The sequence below is a fragment of the Herpailurus yagouaroundi genome, unplaced genomic scaffold (genome assembly GCF_014898765.1).
Source record: "Herpailurus yagouaroundi ecotype Mexico unplaced genomic scaffold, PumYag 100, whole genome shotgun sequence".
Lineage (NCBI taxonomy): Eukaryota > Metazoa > Chordata > Mammalia > Carnivora > Felidae > Herpailurus > Herpailurus yagouaroundi.
In genome coordinates this window covers 55,429,797-55,446,353 of record NW_024412391.1, presented here as the reverse complement: position 1 = coordinate 55,446,353, position 16,557 = coordinate 55,429,797, and the positions used below count along the sequence as shown (strand labels likewise).

The window sequence follows — 16,557 nt, the reverse complement described above, 5'->3', positions numbered from 1 at the left end:
TCTGTGCTGACAGCTCAGAGCCTGGAGCCTGCTTCCCATTCTGTGTCTCCCTCTCTCTCTCTGCCCCTCCCCCACTCATGTTCTGTCTGTCTCTCTCTGTCTCAGAAATAAATAAACATTAAAAAAAAATTTTTTTAATAAAATAAAATGTGAGCATTTATTTATAAACAAATATCTTCTTTTAAAAAAATAAAAGTCTATTATTGGAATCATCATAAATTCCTCAGTTTTGAAAGTTTTCTACGAGATGACATCATCCCATTTATTACTTAAGTTTTACTGTTGATGTAAACTTCTCTTTCAAACTTCTTTACGCTGTTGGTGGAAGCAAATTTCCCCTGCCTTACATTTCGGTCATTACATACAATTTACAGTGTTATAAAACTCAAACTTCTTTAAAGCCAAAATTGAGCTGTTTCAGTTTTCCAATTCATGGAGCTAATTATTCTGCAATGCTTTTTCTCATTACCCTTGTCTCCTTATTTTCTTGTTAGTAAAAGATTTCCAAATATCTTTTAAATTCTATGTTGTCTAAAATATCTGTAAGTGCATACTGTTATCAATATATACATTTTCCTTATTTCGTGATTCAGTAGAACATTTCCAAATTTAAGTATTTTATTTTCTACTGCTGTCATGTAGCAGCATTAGAATTGGTTTTTGAAGATTGTGACCTTTAAATAGAATGAGATCACTTATATGCACATCAATGGAAACGCTAATAGAAAAAAAAGTTGGGTTGGACTTAACTGAATAAGTGTTCAAAAATCAAATTGGCTATACGCTCGGAGACACACAGACCACACGATGTTGAAAATTTTGAGAACTGCTTTTTCATTTTTTTTTTCTTAAGGAGCAGCCACAGCCTATTTAGGGAGATAACATAGAAAATCTGCAAAGAATTCAGACTGAGGGAGCTGCTGAGATATTGTTGCCAAGTTGGCATGAATTCAAAACACATTTCTATATGCCTTTCATTATTATATCTGACCATCTGGGTCCTTTGTTTTTAAGTCCTAGTTAATTCTAAAGAAATAACACTAGTGTTCATCCAAGTAGATTCGAAGTGAATGAAAATAAATGTCATCGCTCTACCATTAATGTATTCTGGTGGTTTCAGGATGGAGATTTTCTCATATTCAGCAAATGTTCACTGTGCACCCACTTTATATGAGGCTCCGCCCCAGGTGTTTGGGTGAAGATGCTACTGCAACATGCGAAAATCCTTCCACTAGAGGCTAATCTTCTAACAAAGGATATAAGAAAATAGAGAAATAAATATGTTAAATGTACAATGTTTGACAGTGTTAAGTGTTGTAGGAAAATGAAGAAGGAAAATGGTTATGTATTTGGGAGGGGCACATGTAGTTTTAAATCTTATGATGAAGAAATGAGAATCTGTTCTTTGAATAAAGATTTAAAGGAGATGAGGGAGATAGCTTTGCACATATTTGGAGAGAGAACATCTCAGATAGGCAAAACAGGTAGTGCAAATGTCCTGAGGTATTAAATTGTTCCTGTTTTAAAGGAATTTATATAAAATCCAGTGAGGAGGAGCAGGAGAGCAGAGGAGGAGTGAGGGCAGACTAGAATAGTAGAAAATACATTCTCATATGTCTATTATAGAAAATTAGGGGAGAAATACATCAACTGTGACAGGTATCACCTCACCACTTGAAATAGTCAGATCATTGAAGTTTCAATTTAGGATATGGTACTGCAAATGGTCCATTCACAAATTCTAAATGTTGTGATAGATACAAGATACTATTTTTTGACAATATCGAGATTGGATCCTCAGTGCATTTATGAGAAACCTGTAAGAAGCTATTCAAATTTATGTGTTTAATTATGATAAAATGTAACTAAGTAAACTCATAAGTATCTATGTAAGTACTATGTGAGTACTTCTCAAACTTTTACATGGCTCCCTTGTAGGGCAGAGCAATTCTCGGAGTATCAAAGTATAAAAGCCAAGCCCCATCATGAAAAGGAAGTTACTACATATTTCAACAATAATTAATACATAGTGAATATGATGTTAATAATACAGAATTATCAAAGGCATTTTATTATTCAGTTTGGTGGTAAATTTTCAAAACTGTTCTCTGGTTGTAGCATGATAAGAGGAAAATGGCTGCCTTTGTGTTGACAGGAAAAGGGAAGAGAAGCAGAAATACTGGTTGACATGTTCCTTCCATTCCTTGCTAACTGCCCTGGCATTTATGCAGTTGTGGGAGGCAGAACAGATACAACAGACACAATAACTCTAGGAGCAGGACAGCATTCTGGATGGTGGCCAGGCTTGGCAGGGAAACAAATCACATCATGTGTCCTCCACTCGTACCTCATGGTAGAAGGAAATCAATTTAGAGTTGGAAAAGACATCAGAGTTATATTTTCTCACTTTATAGTTGAGAAAAGTGAGGCTCTAAGAAAATAAAGGTGATAGGATAGGCTGATGGTGTATCTCATATATTCCCACCTTCTCTTTTCACATATATTCTAGAAATTTTGTATGAAATCATGCTGGTTGCTAAAGTGTGACTAACAGCCACTGTCTTTAAACATCACTGGAATACCTACACGTCAGGCACAGAGCTAAGTATTTTATACACACTTTAGAATTTAACCCTTTTAACAGCTCAATAAGGCCAGTATTCCTCTTGTTTGACAGCTGAACAAATGGAGGCTAATCATTTGTACAAGAACTGCTAATATGTGGCAGATGTGGGATTTGAACTCAGTTCAGTTGAACTCCTAAGACCACATTTTCTCTGTTATACTTTCCAGATGCTTTCTTTAATGGCAAAGGTTGAATTCGGTTCTGGAAGAACAATTATAGCTTACAATAAAAGGGTGTTTATATCATTGCTAACAATTCTATCAGTGTCAATATCCTTGTTAAAGACACTTAAAATATTACATTAGGCAGCAGCACTACCAAATGTAAGTTATGAATTCCCAGGTTTCTTATTAAAGGAATGAAGCAACTCACTAATCTAAATGTAAAGGGTAACCTTCTATATTAGTAGAATCCACAGTACAGAGTACCAAGTACAAAGATAAGGGAAGCTTAGGGAACTATGAAATACAACCCAGCCTTGAGCCAAGGATCATCTACTAACAGGAAATGTAAAGAGAAAATCCTACACTCATAGGCACTGATACACCAAGAGCCCATATAGAGCAATAAATATGCATGCCGTGTTTTTTTTTCCTTTGGCTAACCTCAACTATACCTATTCTTTCTATTCTGCAACTGAAATCGCTTGCCTACTAAACATTTCCATATGGAACAAAGACTGAGCAAGGAAAAGGAAGAAACTCATCCCACTGACCCTAAAAAGGGCAGGGCTAACTTTGACACCAGTTTTCAGACAGTCCCTGGTAGGGATGCCGATTGTGCAGAAAGGTGTGTTTGTTGACCAACGTGTTCAGTAAATGTCCTTTCATAGCTAAAGCATGCTATATAAAAGCAGCCATTTACTCTGAAGAGTTGTCCCCTAAAACCATAAAGTCCATGTAGTCCGTCTTGGGTGGGGTGGTGGTTGGTAGGTTTCCATAGAGGTCAGGGATAATATCAGGGAAGTGTCATCCTCTGAAAGAGACTGGTGAAAGTCATCACAGTCAATAAGTTGCCATTTCAGTCCTACCTCATCCTAGTAGACTGTAATATGGAGGACCTGTATCTAGTCGATCAAGATCATTCTGATGTAACCAATTGCACTGTGATATGTCAGGGATGACATCACAGTGTTTGCTGTCATTGAGACCATAGGGAAACGTGTGAATAAAAAGCTGCTAATACATACCCATTACTGTTCAAGGGAGACAATATTATGGTTTTAAATATCTCATGCATTTTGGTATGATATATTCCTACTATGATAGAAAAATCCATTTAGAGATTCCCAAAATGGGTTGTAATTCTAGGCACCCAGCTGAACTATGGACCCCAAACTTCCTTTACAAAATACGCTTTGCTAGGAGAGAGTGACTGAAACAACAGATGGTTTACTCTTTTTTCCCAGGAAGGCAAAGATCAACAGCTTTTCAGTTATATTTTTCTCACAGATTCTAATAGCACTGTAGATGCCCCCCACAATGAAATCCCTATCAATTGCATTTAAGTGCAATTATAAACCTCCCATTGTAAAAGAATAAATTAAGACTTTCATTAAATGAATTATTTTATTGGAGTCTGATCCATGTTTTGGTGAAATTAGAATATTAAATTCAAGAGCCTATAAAACTAAAGCCCACCCTCTAGACCCTCTTTGAATCCATTGAGACATTAGCTCCTCCGTTTCAGACTTTGATGTGAACAAGTGTCAGTCAATTATAGCCTACTAAGTATTATGGATAGACTTGCATATTATATGAATCTTAATGGTACAGAAGTACAGTGATATGGATGAGAAATTCATAGCTCACATCAGAATAAAAAAAGAAAAGACAGATTTCAATAGAAAAGAAAATGTCTTACTTGGTTAAGAATGTCTTGTTTCTGTGCATGCAAGGAAAGAAAGAATACATGTGTTAATGTAAGGTAATTTATACTCATTATCTCATATTGCTGACAAACTAAAAGGCCAATTTTACAGATTGATTTTAAAACATACCCTAGATCCATGGGTCTCAAAATGTGGTCCTGAAACAGCATCATTATCATAAACTGTGAAACTGATAGAAATATACATTTTTGAGCCTTACCCCAGAAACACAGAAACTGAGAGGGTAGGGGAACAGGCAGAAACCTGTGTTTTAAGAAGACCCACAGGTGATTCTGATACAAGCTAAAATTTGAGAATCACTTACTAGGTCAATCTTTGAGTGTAATAAGCAAATAGTTCTAACTGATATGAGATAAATATAATGAACAACACATATAAGATTTTTAAAACCTTCCAGAGAAAATTATGAAAATATAACAGCATTATAAATATATATTAGATTATGAATACTTATTTCTCACTCCTAATGTTTCCATCTTTTGGAATAACATGTTTGACTAGCCCATTGCAATGCCTTTAAAGAAAAATATCTTCCCATACATATAGTACTACTTATTTTTTCCCATGTTTTTAAACATCAGTGGAACAATATAGAATTGAATTTGAAATCCAGGAGGGAAAAAGATACACACACACACACACACACACACACACACACACAACACACACACACACACACACAATTACTTATTCTATAATATTCTATGTATATTTTACATACATATAAAATGCAATGCCAAACTGGTTCTTTCTCATATTATCAAATTCCGTTACTTTCATGAATCATTTATATCTGAGATATGCTGACGATATTCACTGTGAGTCTTCTCACTGAGTTTGGATGGCTACTAAAAACTAGCTATAATCATACTCTTAACATTATATCATTCATATAAGATTAGTTGGAGACTAATAAGAATCTCTTACCTTATTAGGTGTGAGTTAGTAGTAATTACATGCATGGGAATATGCCATACTCATTACATAAGAAATGCCATTCAATGTACGTGACATACCTTTCTTTTCCCCTTATTCTCATCTCCCACAACCTTCCTTTTCATTTTATGGCCAGTCAACAAAGTGAAGAAGAAAGGGCATTAATCTTAATCTGGGATTCCAGATAATTAGGTTTTAATTACGGCTCTTATCATGAAACTAGCTTGTGAATCTTGAGAAAGTAATTTTAGTTTTCTTATAATGACTTTATCTAAAAACTTAATAATCTTATCTGTTAAGGAAACGTAAGACCTTTTTAAAATTTTTGCTCTTAGGGAATCTTTAGTGCCATTGTTTAGAATAATATATTTTTTTGATTTGGTTATTTTTTTTTCAAAGAGTGATTGTTACATGATCTTTAAAAGACACAAATTAAAAATAATTGATTCATCTGTATATTGCAGTTAGTATTTATTCTCCATTAGATTCATCCATATATTGCAATTAGTATTTCTTCTCCATTAAAATACTCTTAAACAGGTCACATATTCATTATAGTAAGCCTTTATACAAAGATTTAGAATTCAGTAATTAAAAGAGTGATAAGAAATACAGTGCACCTACCATATAAGCAGCTTTAAAAGAGGAGAAGCAAGTAAGAGATATTTAGGCTGTTCTTTCTTTGTTTCTTTGCAAATATCTTTTATATGGATGACATAAGCAATGTTCATTTTAGAAAACAAAGGATTAATTATTTATTCTAAAAGTAGTGTAGATGAAATATTTTTTTCTAAATTTTCTTGTATAAGGGGGCATCAATTAAGTAGTCATCTGTGGCAAAGAACTTTAGGATTAACCTGTCCAGTCAATAGAGAGTGATAACTTCCCATGTGAATTCTGCATACTGTTATAGTAACCTTTCAGAAACTGGATGAAGTCATGTTCTGAAGAGAACCTCAAGGCTTTAAAGATTTCTTTTTCAACATTAAATATTCCTAATTACCTCCTATTGGCTTTTGTAAAATACATACTAGTGTTTAAGAGTCATATAAACTTTATTTTTTTTCCTGAAGGGAAAACACCTATCAATGTTAGATTAGGAGTAGTTTTGCTTTTAAATTAGAATTACTTTGGGGTCATAATGAGATCTAACTTTTTGTTTTTCAACAATTCATTATTTTAATAATGCATTTCAAGAGCAGATCTGCACATTTATGGAGAATTATTACATTACTGAATAGGCTGACATCATATGGGTGTCTAAGAATGAATCTAGTAATTACCTCAATAAATCCAGTATACAGTGACTGATAATCCTCATGAAAAATATAATAGTAAGACTAAGTCTGGAGAGTCTTTTAAATAAGAAATCATTGAAGCAAAAAGGCTATTTTGCAAACAAAATTACATTCCAACTTAATTTATAGCTACCAGCTATCTTTAGGGAGAAAAACAAACCTAGTTTTATCTATGTATATAGATTAGATAACATGTACATTTTCAAGCATGGTCAGAAATGTAAATATTAATGACACTTTTGGGCCTTACAGTAATTCTGTACAGTTGTCATCTTAGCTTTCCCACTCTGCTGTTATGGTCTTTGAGATTTTCAGTTCTACAAACTTTTCTGCCAACATTTTCTTTCTCATACTATAGCATCCAGGAAAATAAAATCTGAGGGAAATGTACGCTGGATATCTGCTTTTGTTCCTAGGACTGGAAAATGGGAATGGCTTTAAACTGCCTTATTTTCCCCATCATTGGTAGGCTGTAAATATTAACTTACTTGAAAAAGAAAACAAATCTTAGATTAAAGACCTTCACAAGCTACAGTAATGTATCAGAATATAGACAAAATAAGAAAATATGACATGAAAAAAAGCTATGGGAAATACTGAAAGGAAATTATAAAACAATATGAATTAAGGTTAGAATATATAGATTTGGTTTTGACTAAAACGCAAATTCTATAAATCCCTAAGAAAAGTAATATTGAAGGAAAACTAGGAACTGTGCTCTTATAAACATTCAAAACTGTAATGACAATGATAACAAAAAACAAATCGCAGTTAAATCAGCAAACAAATCTATCTAGCTGGCTAAATAATTCATCCAGGGGAAAGGGCCTTTTCCAAAGGGTAATTTGTTTTATCTCCCATACAACACAACTATCATTCAGAGAAACTGCAAAAGAACTCACAGCAAAGGTGCCCAAACACTTAAATGTAGCATCACTCAGGTAGCATTAAAAGGAAGGTTATTTAACAAGTAATTAGGAAAGGAAAGACATTCATTCAAGCAAGGTGTCCAAAAGCAATCGACAGGACATGAAGTTTTTACAAGGAAGGAATTTCAGGGACTTGTCAGCTTACTGGCAGTAGGTTAAAACAAGATAGGGTGAAGAAATTCCTCTTTTTTACCCAAAGTGGCTTTTTAAAATTACTAAAGAAAGAAAATCTTTCTTTAGTCAAGGGAATCATTCTCTGAAAGGAGTAACTCTCCTGCCCCCAACGAATTTTGATCTGGGGTTAAAACCTGTAGGTCACAGAGTGAGCGGCAAGCACACTTTGTCTTCCCTTCTATCTAATCCTGACCTGATCCTACCTGAGCAAGCCAATTCAGAATTGCAGTATCTTTAACATCTAGGGAAAGAACCTAAGACCATATTAGAGATGACCTATACTCCTTCAAGCACCCAATATAGAAATGTTATTTTCATCTGCAAACGTTTTTTGAATGAAAAAAGTAGTACACTATTTTACATATTTTCCAAAACAGCATTTCATTATGAATTTTATTTCATTTATGGTATGGTATATGGTACATATATTTCCAAGGACTCTTCATTGAGAAACCCCTTCTCCAATCATATATATGAAACTGATATAAATGAAAAAAAAGTTTTACCCCTTCAGGATTATACTTTGCAAGCACACCATTACCATGGAATTCTTCAAGAACATCCTTTAATTTCTTTGTGGAATCTATAAAGAAATAGAGAACACACAAATTGTTTATAGATGCCTATTGTGGTTAAATAACCCAGTTCAGAAACAAAGACCCATTAAAATATAATCACCAACACATATTCAGTTTTAAAATGAACATGTGAAACGTTCTTTATCACTTTCGAAAGGCTATTTGGTTGAAAAAAGCAATCACACACAAAAAAGAAAGGGACAGAAATACTGTTTTCCAAGTGTATTGCCAAAGAATAAGGCCATTACCTATGTACTACATAAATTAATGAGCAAACATATAAAAAAGTAGCATCTCTTCTCTTTATTTTGATAGCATAACATCTAAATGAATGAAATAAGCTTAGTTTAAAAAGAAAATATAGGAGGTGCCTGAGAGGCTCAGTCGGTTAAGCCTCCAACTTTTCATTTTGGTTCAGGTTATGATCTCAAGGTCATGAGATCAAGTTCCGTGCTGAGCTTAGGGCCTGCTTGGGATTCTCTCTCTCCCTCTCTTTCTTCCCCTCCCCCATTTGTGCACACACTCACTCTGTCTCTCTCTCTCAAAATAAATAAATAAACATTTAAAAAAGAAAAAAAGTAAACATAGGCATTTGTTATTGAACTTTATAATTAACACAGTACATTTTACATATTTTACTCCATTAGCAAAGAATAACCCTGCTGGACAAATAAACACAATGAAATATGTAGTTAAGCCTCAGTGGTGAATCCAGTCAGAGGCAAGGTACACATTGTAGTATTTTGCAGATGGTTTTATAAGGAATTTTCTAAATATACACAAAGAACAAACTAAAGCTTAATTCAATTAAGAAACCAAGTTTTGGGAAAAAAAATTAAGAAACAAAGTTGAGGAAGTATCTCTCTACTTGCCAGAAGGGATGCTGCCCCATTGAGGAAGCGTTCAATGAAAAGCTACTTACAGCTCCAAATTTAAAAAGCACACGAAAAAAGTTTAGGGGCACCTGGGTGGCTCAGTTGGTTTAGTGTCCAACTTTGGCTCAGGTCATGCTCTCACAGTCCATGAGTTTGAGCCCCTCATCAGGCTCTCTGTCAGCACAGAGACTGCTTCAGATCTTCTTCCTCCCTCTCTCTCTCTGCCCCTCCCTCACTGGTTCTCTTTCTCTCTTTCTCTCAGAATAAATAAACTTAAAAAAAAAAGTTTAGGTGCACCTGGCAGGGCTCAATCAGTTAAACATCCGACTCTTGGTTTCAGCTGAGGCCATGACCTCAAGGTTTATGAGATGGAGCCCATGTTGGGTTGGGCTCCATACTGACAGTGCGGAGTCTGCTTGGGATTCTTTCTTTCCCTCTCTCTCTTCCACTCCCCAGCTTACTCTCTGTCTCTCTCAAAATAAATAAAAGGTTTTTAAATAAACCTTTTTAAAAAGGTTTAGATATGTTACCAAAATAATTTTGAATTGCTTTTTCAATTTTTAAATATTTTGAAATATTTTTAGGATGTTCATCATACTAAGATTGTGACAAAAGAATCCTGAGTTAATATGGAAATAATGTCATGAAAGAAAATAAATGTTAGAAAAATATAAATAAGTAGAATATAAATATATGCAATCAATCTACTAATACAATGCTCTCATAGTTATCAAAATATAATTTTGATAAAGCAATCTAAGACTTACAATATACTTAACTTAGAGAAAACTAACCATTAATACTGATAAGCCATCTAAACATTCAATCAAGTTTGATTAATAGTGATAAAACAAGGCTGAAACTGAAATGTGGGAAATAAGCAGAAGCTGTTTAGTTTTCCACTGGGGAAGAGGGTATGGTCCTAGCATTTGAATATCATCCTCCTTTCATTTCCCCAAGATTCAGTGATGTTTGTAACATAAAATAATTCCCAGTTCCAAAAATACTAATTTACAAATGAGCTTTTGAGGCATCCTGCCAGAAAATTAATTCTTAGATCCCCATCAAGTGAATCATGTCTGTATTTTGTGAATTATACTTTCATTTAGAGTGTGCAATTTTGTTTATGTTGTAAGTTCTGTGAGGTTTTTTGTGTGACTGTATTGTTTTTATATTATTAAAAATTCCACATAACATAGATTCTATGTTGACCATTTTAAACTATACAAATCAGTGGGTTTTTAAAATGTATTCACACTGCGGTGCAACCATCACCCTACATAATTCCAAAATATTTTCATCACCCCAAAAACAACCTCCATATTCTGGACATTCCATAAAAATGGAATTATATAATTTGTTGTCTTTGTTTGGCTTCTTTTACTTCAAGGTTCACATATGCTATAGTATGTGTCTGTACTTTATTCCTTTTTATAGCTAAAAAATATTCCATTTTATGGATATACCACATGTTGTTTATCCAGTCATAGTCTCATGTACATTTGAGTTGTTTCCATGTTTCAGTTATTATGAAGAATGCCACTATGAACAAACATTCAAGCATACATGATTTTGTGTAAATACATATTTTAATTCTCAGGGGTATACACTGAAGAGGAGAACTGCTAGGTCATACGGAAACTCCATGTGGAACATTTGGTGGAACTGCCAAACAGATTTTCACAGGGCTATCCTACTTCACATTCCTATCAATAATGTATAAGAATTCTAATTTCTCTACATCTTTGCTATACTTTCCTAGTTTTTTTTTTAATTATTATCAGAGCTACCTTAAAGGGAATGAAATGCTTTTGATTTGTATTTCATTAGTTATTTGTTAATGGCTAATGATGTTCAACATCTTTTCATTTTTAAAAAAAAATTAAAAATGTTTATTTATTTTTGAGAGAGACAGACAGAGAGAGTGTGAGTGGGGAAGGAGCAAAGAGAGAGGAAGACACAGAATTTGAAGCAGGCTCCAGGCTCTGAGCTGTCAGCACAGAGCCCTATGTGAGGCTCGAACTCATAGACTGCAAGATTGTGACCTGAGCCAAAGTCAGATGCTTAACAGACAGAGCCCCCCAGGTGCCCCTGAACATCTTTTCAAATGCTTATTGGCCATATGTATATCTTTTTTGAAGAGATGTCTATTCAAGTCTTTTGACTATTTTTTAACTGGGTTGTTTATCTTTTTGCTGTTGAGATTGGTGTGTGTGTGTGTGTGTGTGTGTGTGTGTGTGTGTGTGTGTGGTGTAACATGTTTGAAGACTGTTACACTTTCCTATATATTTCTTTTTCAGTATATATTTTGCTACCACTTTCTGTACTGTGATCAGAGTTAATTTGTTACGTCTTGCTTCCTGCTAGATTGTAGGTTGCTCTGGGGAAGAAAATGTACATTTTATTTTTACATAGCACTCAAATTTATTACAAAGATGAAGTAATGAAATTGCAATAAATATTGTGATTCAATTGATCAAAGCTATTTCTTAATTAAAACAAATTACAGTAATTACTTTGACATTTACCTTGGCAGAAACTTAAAACTACTTTAGAGACCAGGTTCTATATTAAAGAGAGAGATGAGGGGCACCCGGGTGGCTCAGTCAGTTAACTGTCTGACTTTTCATTGTAGCTCAGGTCATGATCTCCCAGTTAATGAGTCTGAGCCCAGCATTGGCTTCTCCACTGACAGTGCAGAGTCTGCTTGGGGTTCTCATTTTCTCTCTCTTTCTCTCTGCTCCTCTGCCACTAGTGTCGTCTCCCTTTCTCTCTATCTCTCTCCCTTTCTCTCAAAATAAATGAATAAACTTTAAAAAAACTAAAGAGAGACATGAAGCTGAATCTTTTGTCCCAAATCCTTCTTTGTCAATAATAAGGCATTAGTGTAACTTAGCAGAAAACTTTTACATCTTCTAATTTATATATGTAGATGCAGATACTTCTGTATACAACTACATAGACGTACACATTTCTAGATTCACAAATTTTGGAATAAGATATCCCAAGGACTCTGGCTATTTTAACCATATCTGAGCCCCATGATAAAATGAAAGGGGGAGGAGAAAATTTGCTTTCTTATACCTAGGCTTTCCGAAGAACGTTAAAGACATTGCCTAAAGATAGACTTTTCATTTCAGGTTTCCATAGGAGTAACCCCCCCCCCGACACACACACACACACGCACACACACACACGCACACACACACACACACACACACACACACACACACACACACACAAACACTCAGTAATCATTTATGAATGCTCCAGAGAGGGCAATAGTCCTTAAAATTATTCATGTCATTTTTTAGGATTTTCTTGGTCATAGTTTATATTAGAATAATCTTAGTGGGAGACCACTAGGAATAAATTTAACAAATTAAGAGGCAAAATCTCTGTGTTTCAATGAATGATCCTGCTCAGGGACAATTTAACAAGCACTGACTCATATTTAGATCAATCACCATTCACTCCATTTACCCCCTTTTCAATGGTCAAATTTCATTTTTAATCTTGATATCTAAGGTATATTCATGATCCAATCTCCACTTCACAATCTAGTTTAGGAACTGGAAAATTATCTTGTTGTTCTATTCTAGTCCCAATAGCCTCTCTTGGGCCCAGTCTCTTGACCACTGAGGCTTTGACTTACCCAGCCAATATTCTATAGATTAAGATTCTCGTATGAAACATCAAAGGGCTCCAGATATCCTGACTTGGTCCCCTAACCTTTAATCAGAATTGCCTTATATGAACAGTCTACATATCTATGTGGATTCCCAAACTGCAGTAGATTGTAAAGATCCTGCTGTTGTGTTCTACCGACCTTCAAAGGCGAAACATCACTTACTTATTTTATAATTCTGCTGCTTTTCTGGATTTGCTCCTATTACTTGTCACCATAAACATTCCTACCTTTCTAATTCTGTCAACTCTAAATCACATCTGTTCAAACAGCACTGGGGTGGTGGAGAGGAGAAAGGACACATAACTTAATCTGACCTACTCTCTAGTATAAGACAGACATAAAGTAAGTGATGCCTGGGTGAATAGATGGTTAGTGAAAGACATAATCTCAATCACATTTCAGCTAATATTGGAGCTTCAAATAAGAGAGCACAGTGACAGATTCTGGGCTGAGCAATACTGAGAAATCTAGGTAGGCAGGCAGCCAGGCAGGCAGCTGTGAACTGGGAGATCAATTCACAGGTAATACATATCTGTAATGAAACAAAGGTCTGGCATCAAAGAAGCCTGGCAACTGAAGTGTAGGGCAGCCAGGTTCAAACAGCTGATTTCATCCTTGGATCAGGGATCAGGACAGATGCTTAGTACCAAATACAGGGTCTCTTAGAAAGCAAAGGAGGGTCATGACATGAAATACATGGCTAATTCCAGAGGCACTGATGCTTGACTCAGCTAATAGGGCAGGAGACTTGGAGAAGAACAGTAGACACAAATCACTGCCCTATATCCATTTTACCAGGAAGTAATATCCTGGTAAAACCGTATCCATTTTACTAGGAAGCAATTTAGTATTACTAACCACAACAAAGACTATGTGATTTTAGATTACTTGCTCTACCACCATCAGAATCACCTAAGCACTAAGGTGCTACTGAACCAAAAACGTGGAGGGATCATTTTGTTCAGCAAATGCTTTGGTTATATGCAAGGACAGAGGAAATGTATATGGGGACTGATGATCTACTTAAGTGTCTGCTACATCTTGAATGAACTTCCTTTGTGATTTCACAGTCTCTTTGACTCTTCATTCCAAAAAACTCAACACACGCTTCTCAGATTAATCACAAAGGTCTCATGGAATTATGGAAACATTTAAAGATAGAGAGTTTTAGATTTGAGTCCTGGCTCCAGAATTCATGGTTGAATATCCTTGGGCATATTTTTAATGTCTCCTTGGCTCAGTTTTCTAATATGGAAAATAGGAATAATGATACAAACCTTGTAGTACTGTATGTAGCAGAGTGTCTGGTGCGCAATAAATTCCTGTTCCTTTGTTCCACCATAAATATGACTTCAAAAATATCATTACTTTCAACAGTTTCCTGTTGTGTTTGGATTGAAGCACAAACTCCTCCTTTTGGCACGATAGTTATGTCACAATATGATCCATACCCTACCTACCAACAGCTATTTTTCATGCCTTCCTTATTATAGTTAATATTCATTGTAAGATATCCCATGATTTTAGAGCCCCTCCTTTGCTCACGATGTTCTCTTTGCCTGGGATTCTCTTCAATATCAAATGAAGTTCAAACATAATGCATGCCATAGTTTACCTGTCACCTTATTCATAAAACCTCTCAAGACTTCCTTCAACAACAGTAGATAGCAACTAACCTTCTATGGAATACCCTATAATAACTTTCTTAGAATCTACACCTGATTTATGCATTGAGTACAATTAACACTATTAATCAACATTTGCATGGGTAGATTGTTTTAGAGATTGCAAAGTGCTGTATCTTTTTTTTAAGCATTGTATCTTATTCTTTCATTTAAGACTCACAAACGCATGAAGACATCAAGGTTAAAGTAACCATTACTTATTCAAAATCATACAACCCAAAGGGGTTTAAGTAGTGATCCAAACGTTGGTGTATGACCCAAGTCTGTTTTCCTTATTTTGTAAAAGCAAAGCAAAACATAACAAATAAATAGAAGTTTCCATCATAGCCAAGGCATCAACTTGGCAGTCCATGGTTTTCTTTAATTTAGTTCACTGAAGTTCATTACCTATTTTTCTAGCACATGGAAACATTCTATTTCTTTTTTACCAACTTAAATTAACAGGTGAAGAATACAATATATATATATATATATATATATATATATATGAAATATAAAAAACAAAAAAGGTCATATGGATATTTTTAAAGTGTTTTCTGGCATATTTATTTTTGTTTAGTATTATATTTCTCTTTGATAATGGAATTAGAATATATATACAATTCTTTTTGAAAACCTTAAAACATATGTAAATTTGACATAATGTATGTATTTCATATAATTATTATGAGACATTCTTAAACATTAAAATTGCCTGTGTGCATTAAGAAGGGAAAGTCACAGCAAATGCAGAGAACTACTGAAGTAAAATCCTAAAAATGTTTTGCAAAGAACACATTCTCATTATACCTCCTAAGAAAATCTTTTTTTGTTTGTTTCAAGGTAAATATACTTTAAAGGTCAAGGCCAATAGTTTTACTATCCAAACAGTAGTCCTAGGCCTTCTCACTCCCATGAAAAGATTATCATATTCCACTGTTAACACCAAGACTATCCAACTTACAAAGCACATTTGTTATTTTTAAAACTACCAAATTCTGAAATAACCAACTGTAGATTAATCATCTAGTCCTTTATGTGCCTGAGTAGACAACACCATGGGCCACTGTTTCAGTGAGGACATTGGGTTTCCAGGAATAATGCAGCTCTGACAATGTGAGAGAGGCTCCTAATGCCTGTAATCTGAATTTGGGACCATGGAAAAGTCATCTGTTGGCTTTCCCAACTCAGTGCTTCAAAAGTTTTCTTCAAAGTCTAAGCTTCCCCACGTGGTATTTTCCCCTTATAACAAAGGTTATCTGTGGCCTAGAAATCTTTTTATGCACTCAATCTAAATCATCTTTGCAGTGGCTATTTTAATCCTGTAGGAAATAAGGTTTGTAGCTTCAACTGTTTAAATGAAAATTTTCTAGTCTAAATACTGAGCTAGCATTAATGCACATATAACATATTACTATTCAGTACAAAGTTAAATGTGAAAATTAAAGTCTCCCTTAACTATATAGTATTTCAAATAAGCAAAATAACCCAAACAGCTTTGTGTCTAACCCAGTGATACTCAAACTGGGATCCATCTTAGAATCATGTGGGTAGTTTTTAAAATATACTGATACCTGGGCTTAAAACACAGTGATGATGATTGAATCCACTAGAGTGGATCCCACTAGACATGATAACTTTTAAAATTCTCCTCACATGATTTTTATATGCACCTAAGGTTGAATTAACCACTGTTCTTATCCTTAAAGAGATGCATAAAGAAATTGAGAATTAATCAGCAAAATTTTTGCTGCTACGTCTTCCTACCTGGGTCCCTGTTTCACTGAGAACATTGCATTTCCAGGAGGAAAAAAAAAATCTCTGATGACGCAAAGAGGTTGACAGAGCCTTTAATCTGAATTTATATATATTTAGCCTGATTGTAAAGATTATAT

At 34.6% G+C, this 16,557-nt stretch overlaps 1 protein-coding gene across 10 annotated transcripts in view; it reads right to left on the bottom strand.

Annotated features, from left to right (window-relative positions):
* The window catches only part of DGKB (diacylglycerol kinase beta), a 750,184-nt gene that overhangs the window by 585,396 nt on the left and 148,231 nt on the right, over positions 1 to 16,557 (bottom strand). For 4 of the 10 annotated variants that reach the window (XM_040472535.1, XM_040472541.1, XM_040472538.1 and 1 more), the window contains exons 3-4: positions 8,361 to 8,437; positions 4,490 to 4,510 (exon numbers count right to left, since the gene is read on the bottom strand). The exons of 1 other annotated variant lie outside the window; for it this stretch is intronic. In XM_040472535.1, the coding sequence (XP_040328469.1) occupies positions 4,490 to 4,510; positions 8,361 to 8,437 (98 nt within the window). Of the gene's footprint in view, positions 1 to 4,489; positions 4,511 to 8,360; positions 8,438 to 16,557 lie in introns of those variants that run through there. 5 more of the 10 variants (XM_040472539.1, XM_040472542.1, XM_040472540.1 and 2 more) reach the window with 3 other exon arrangements.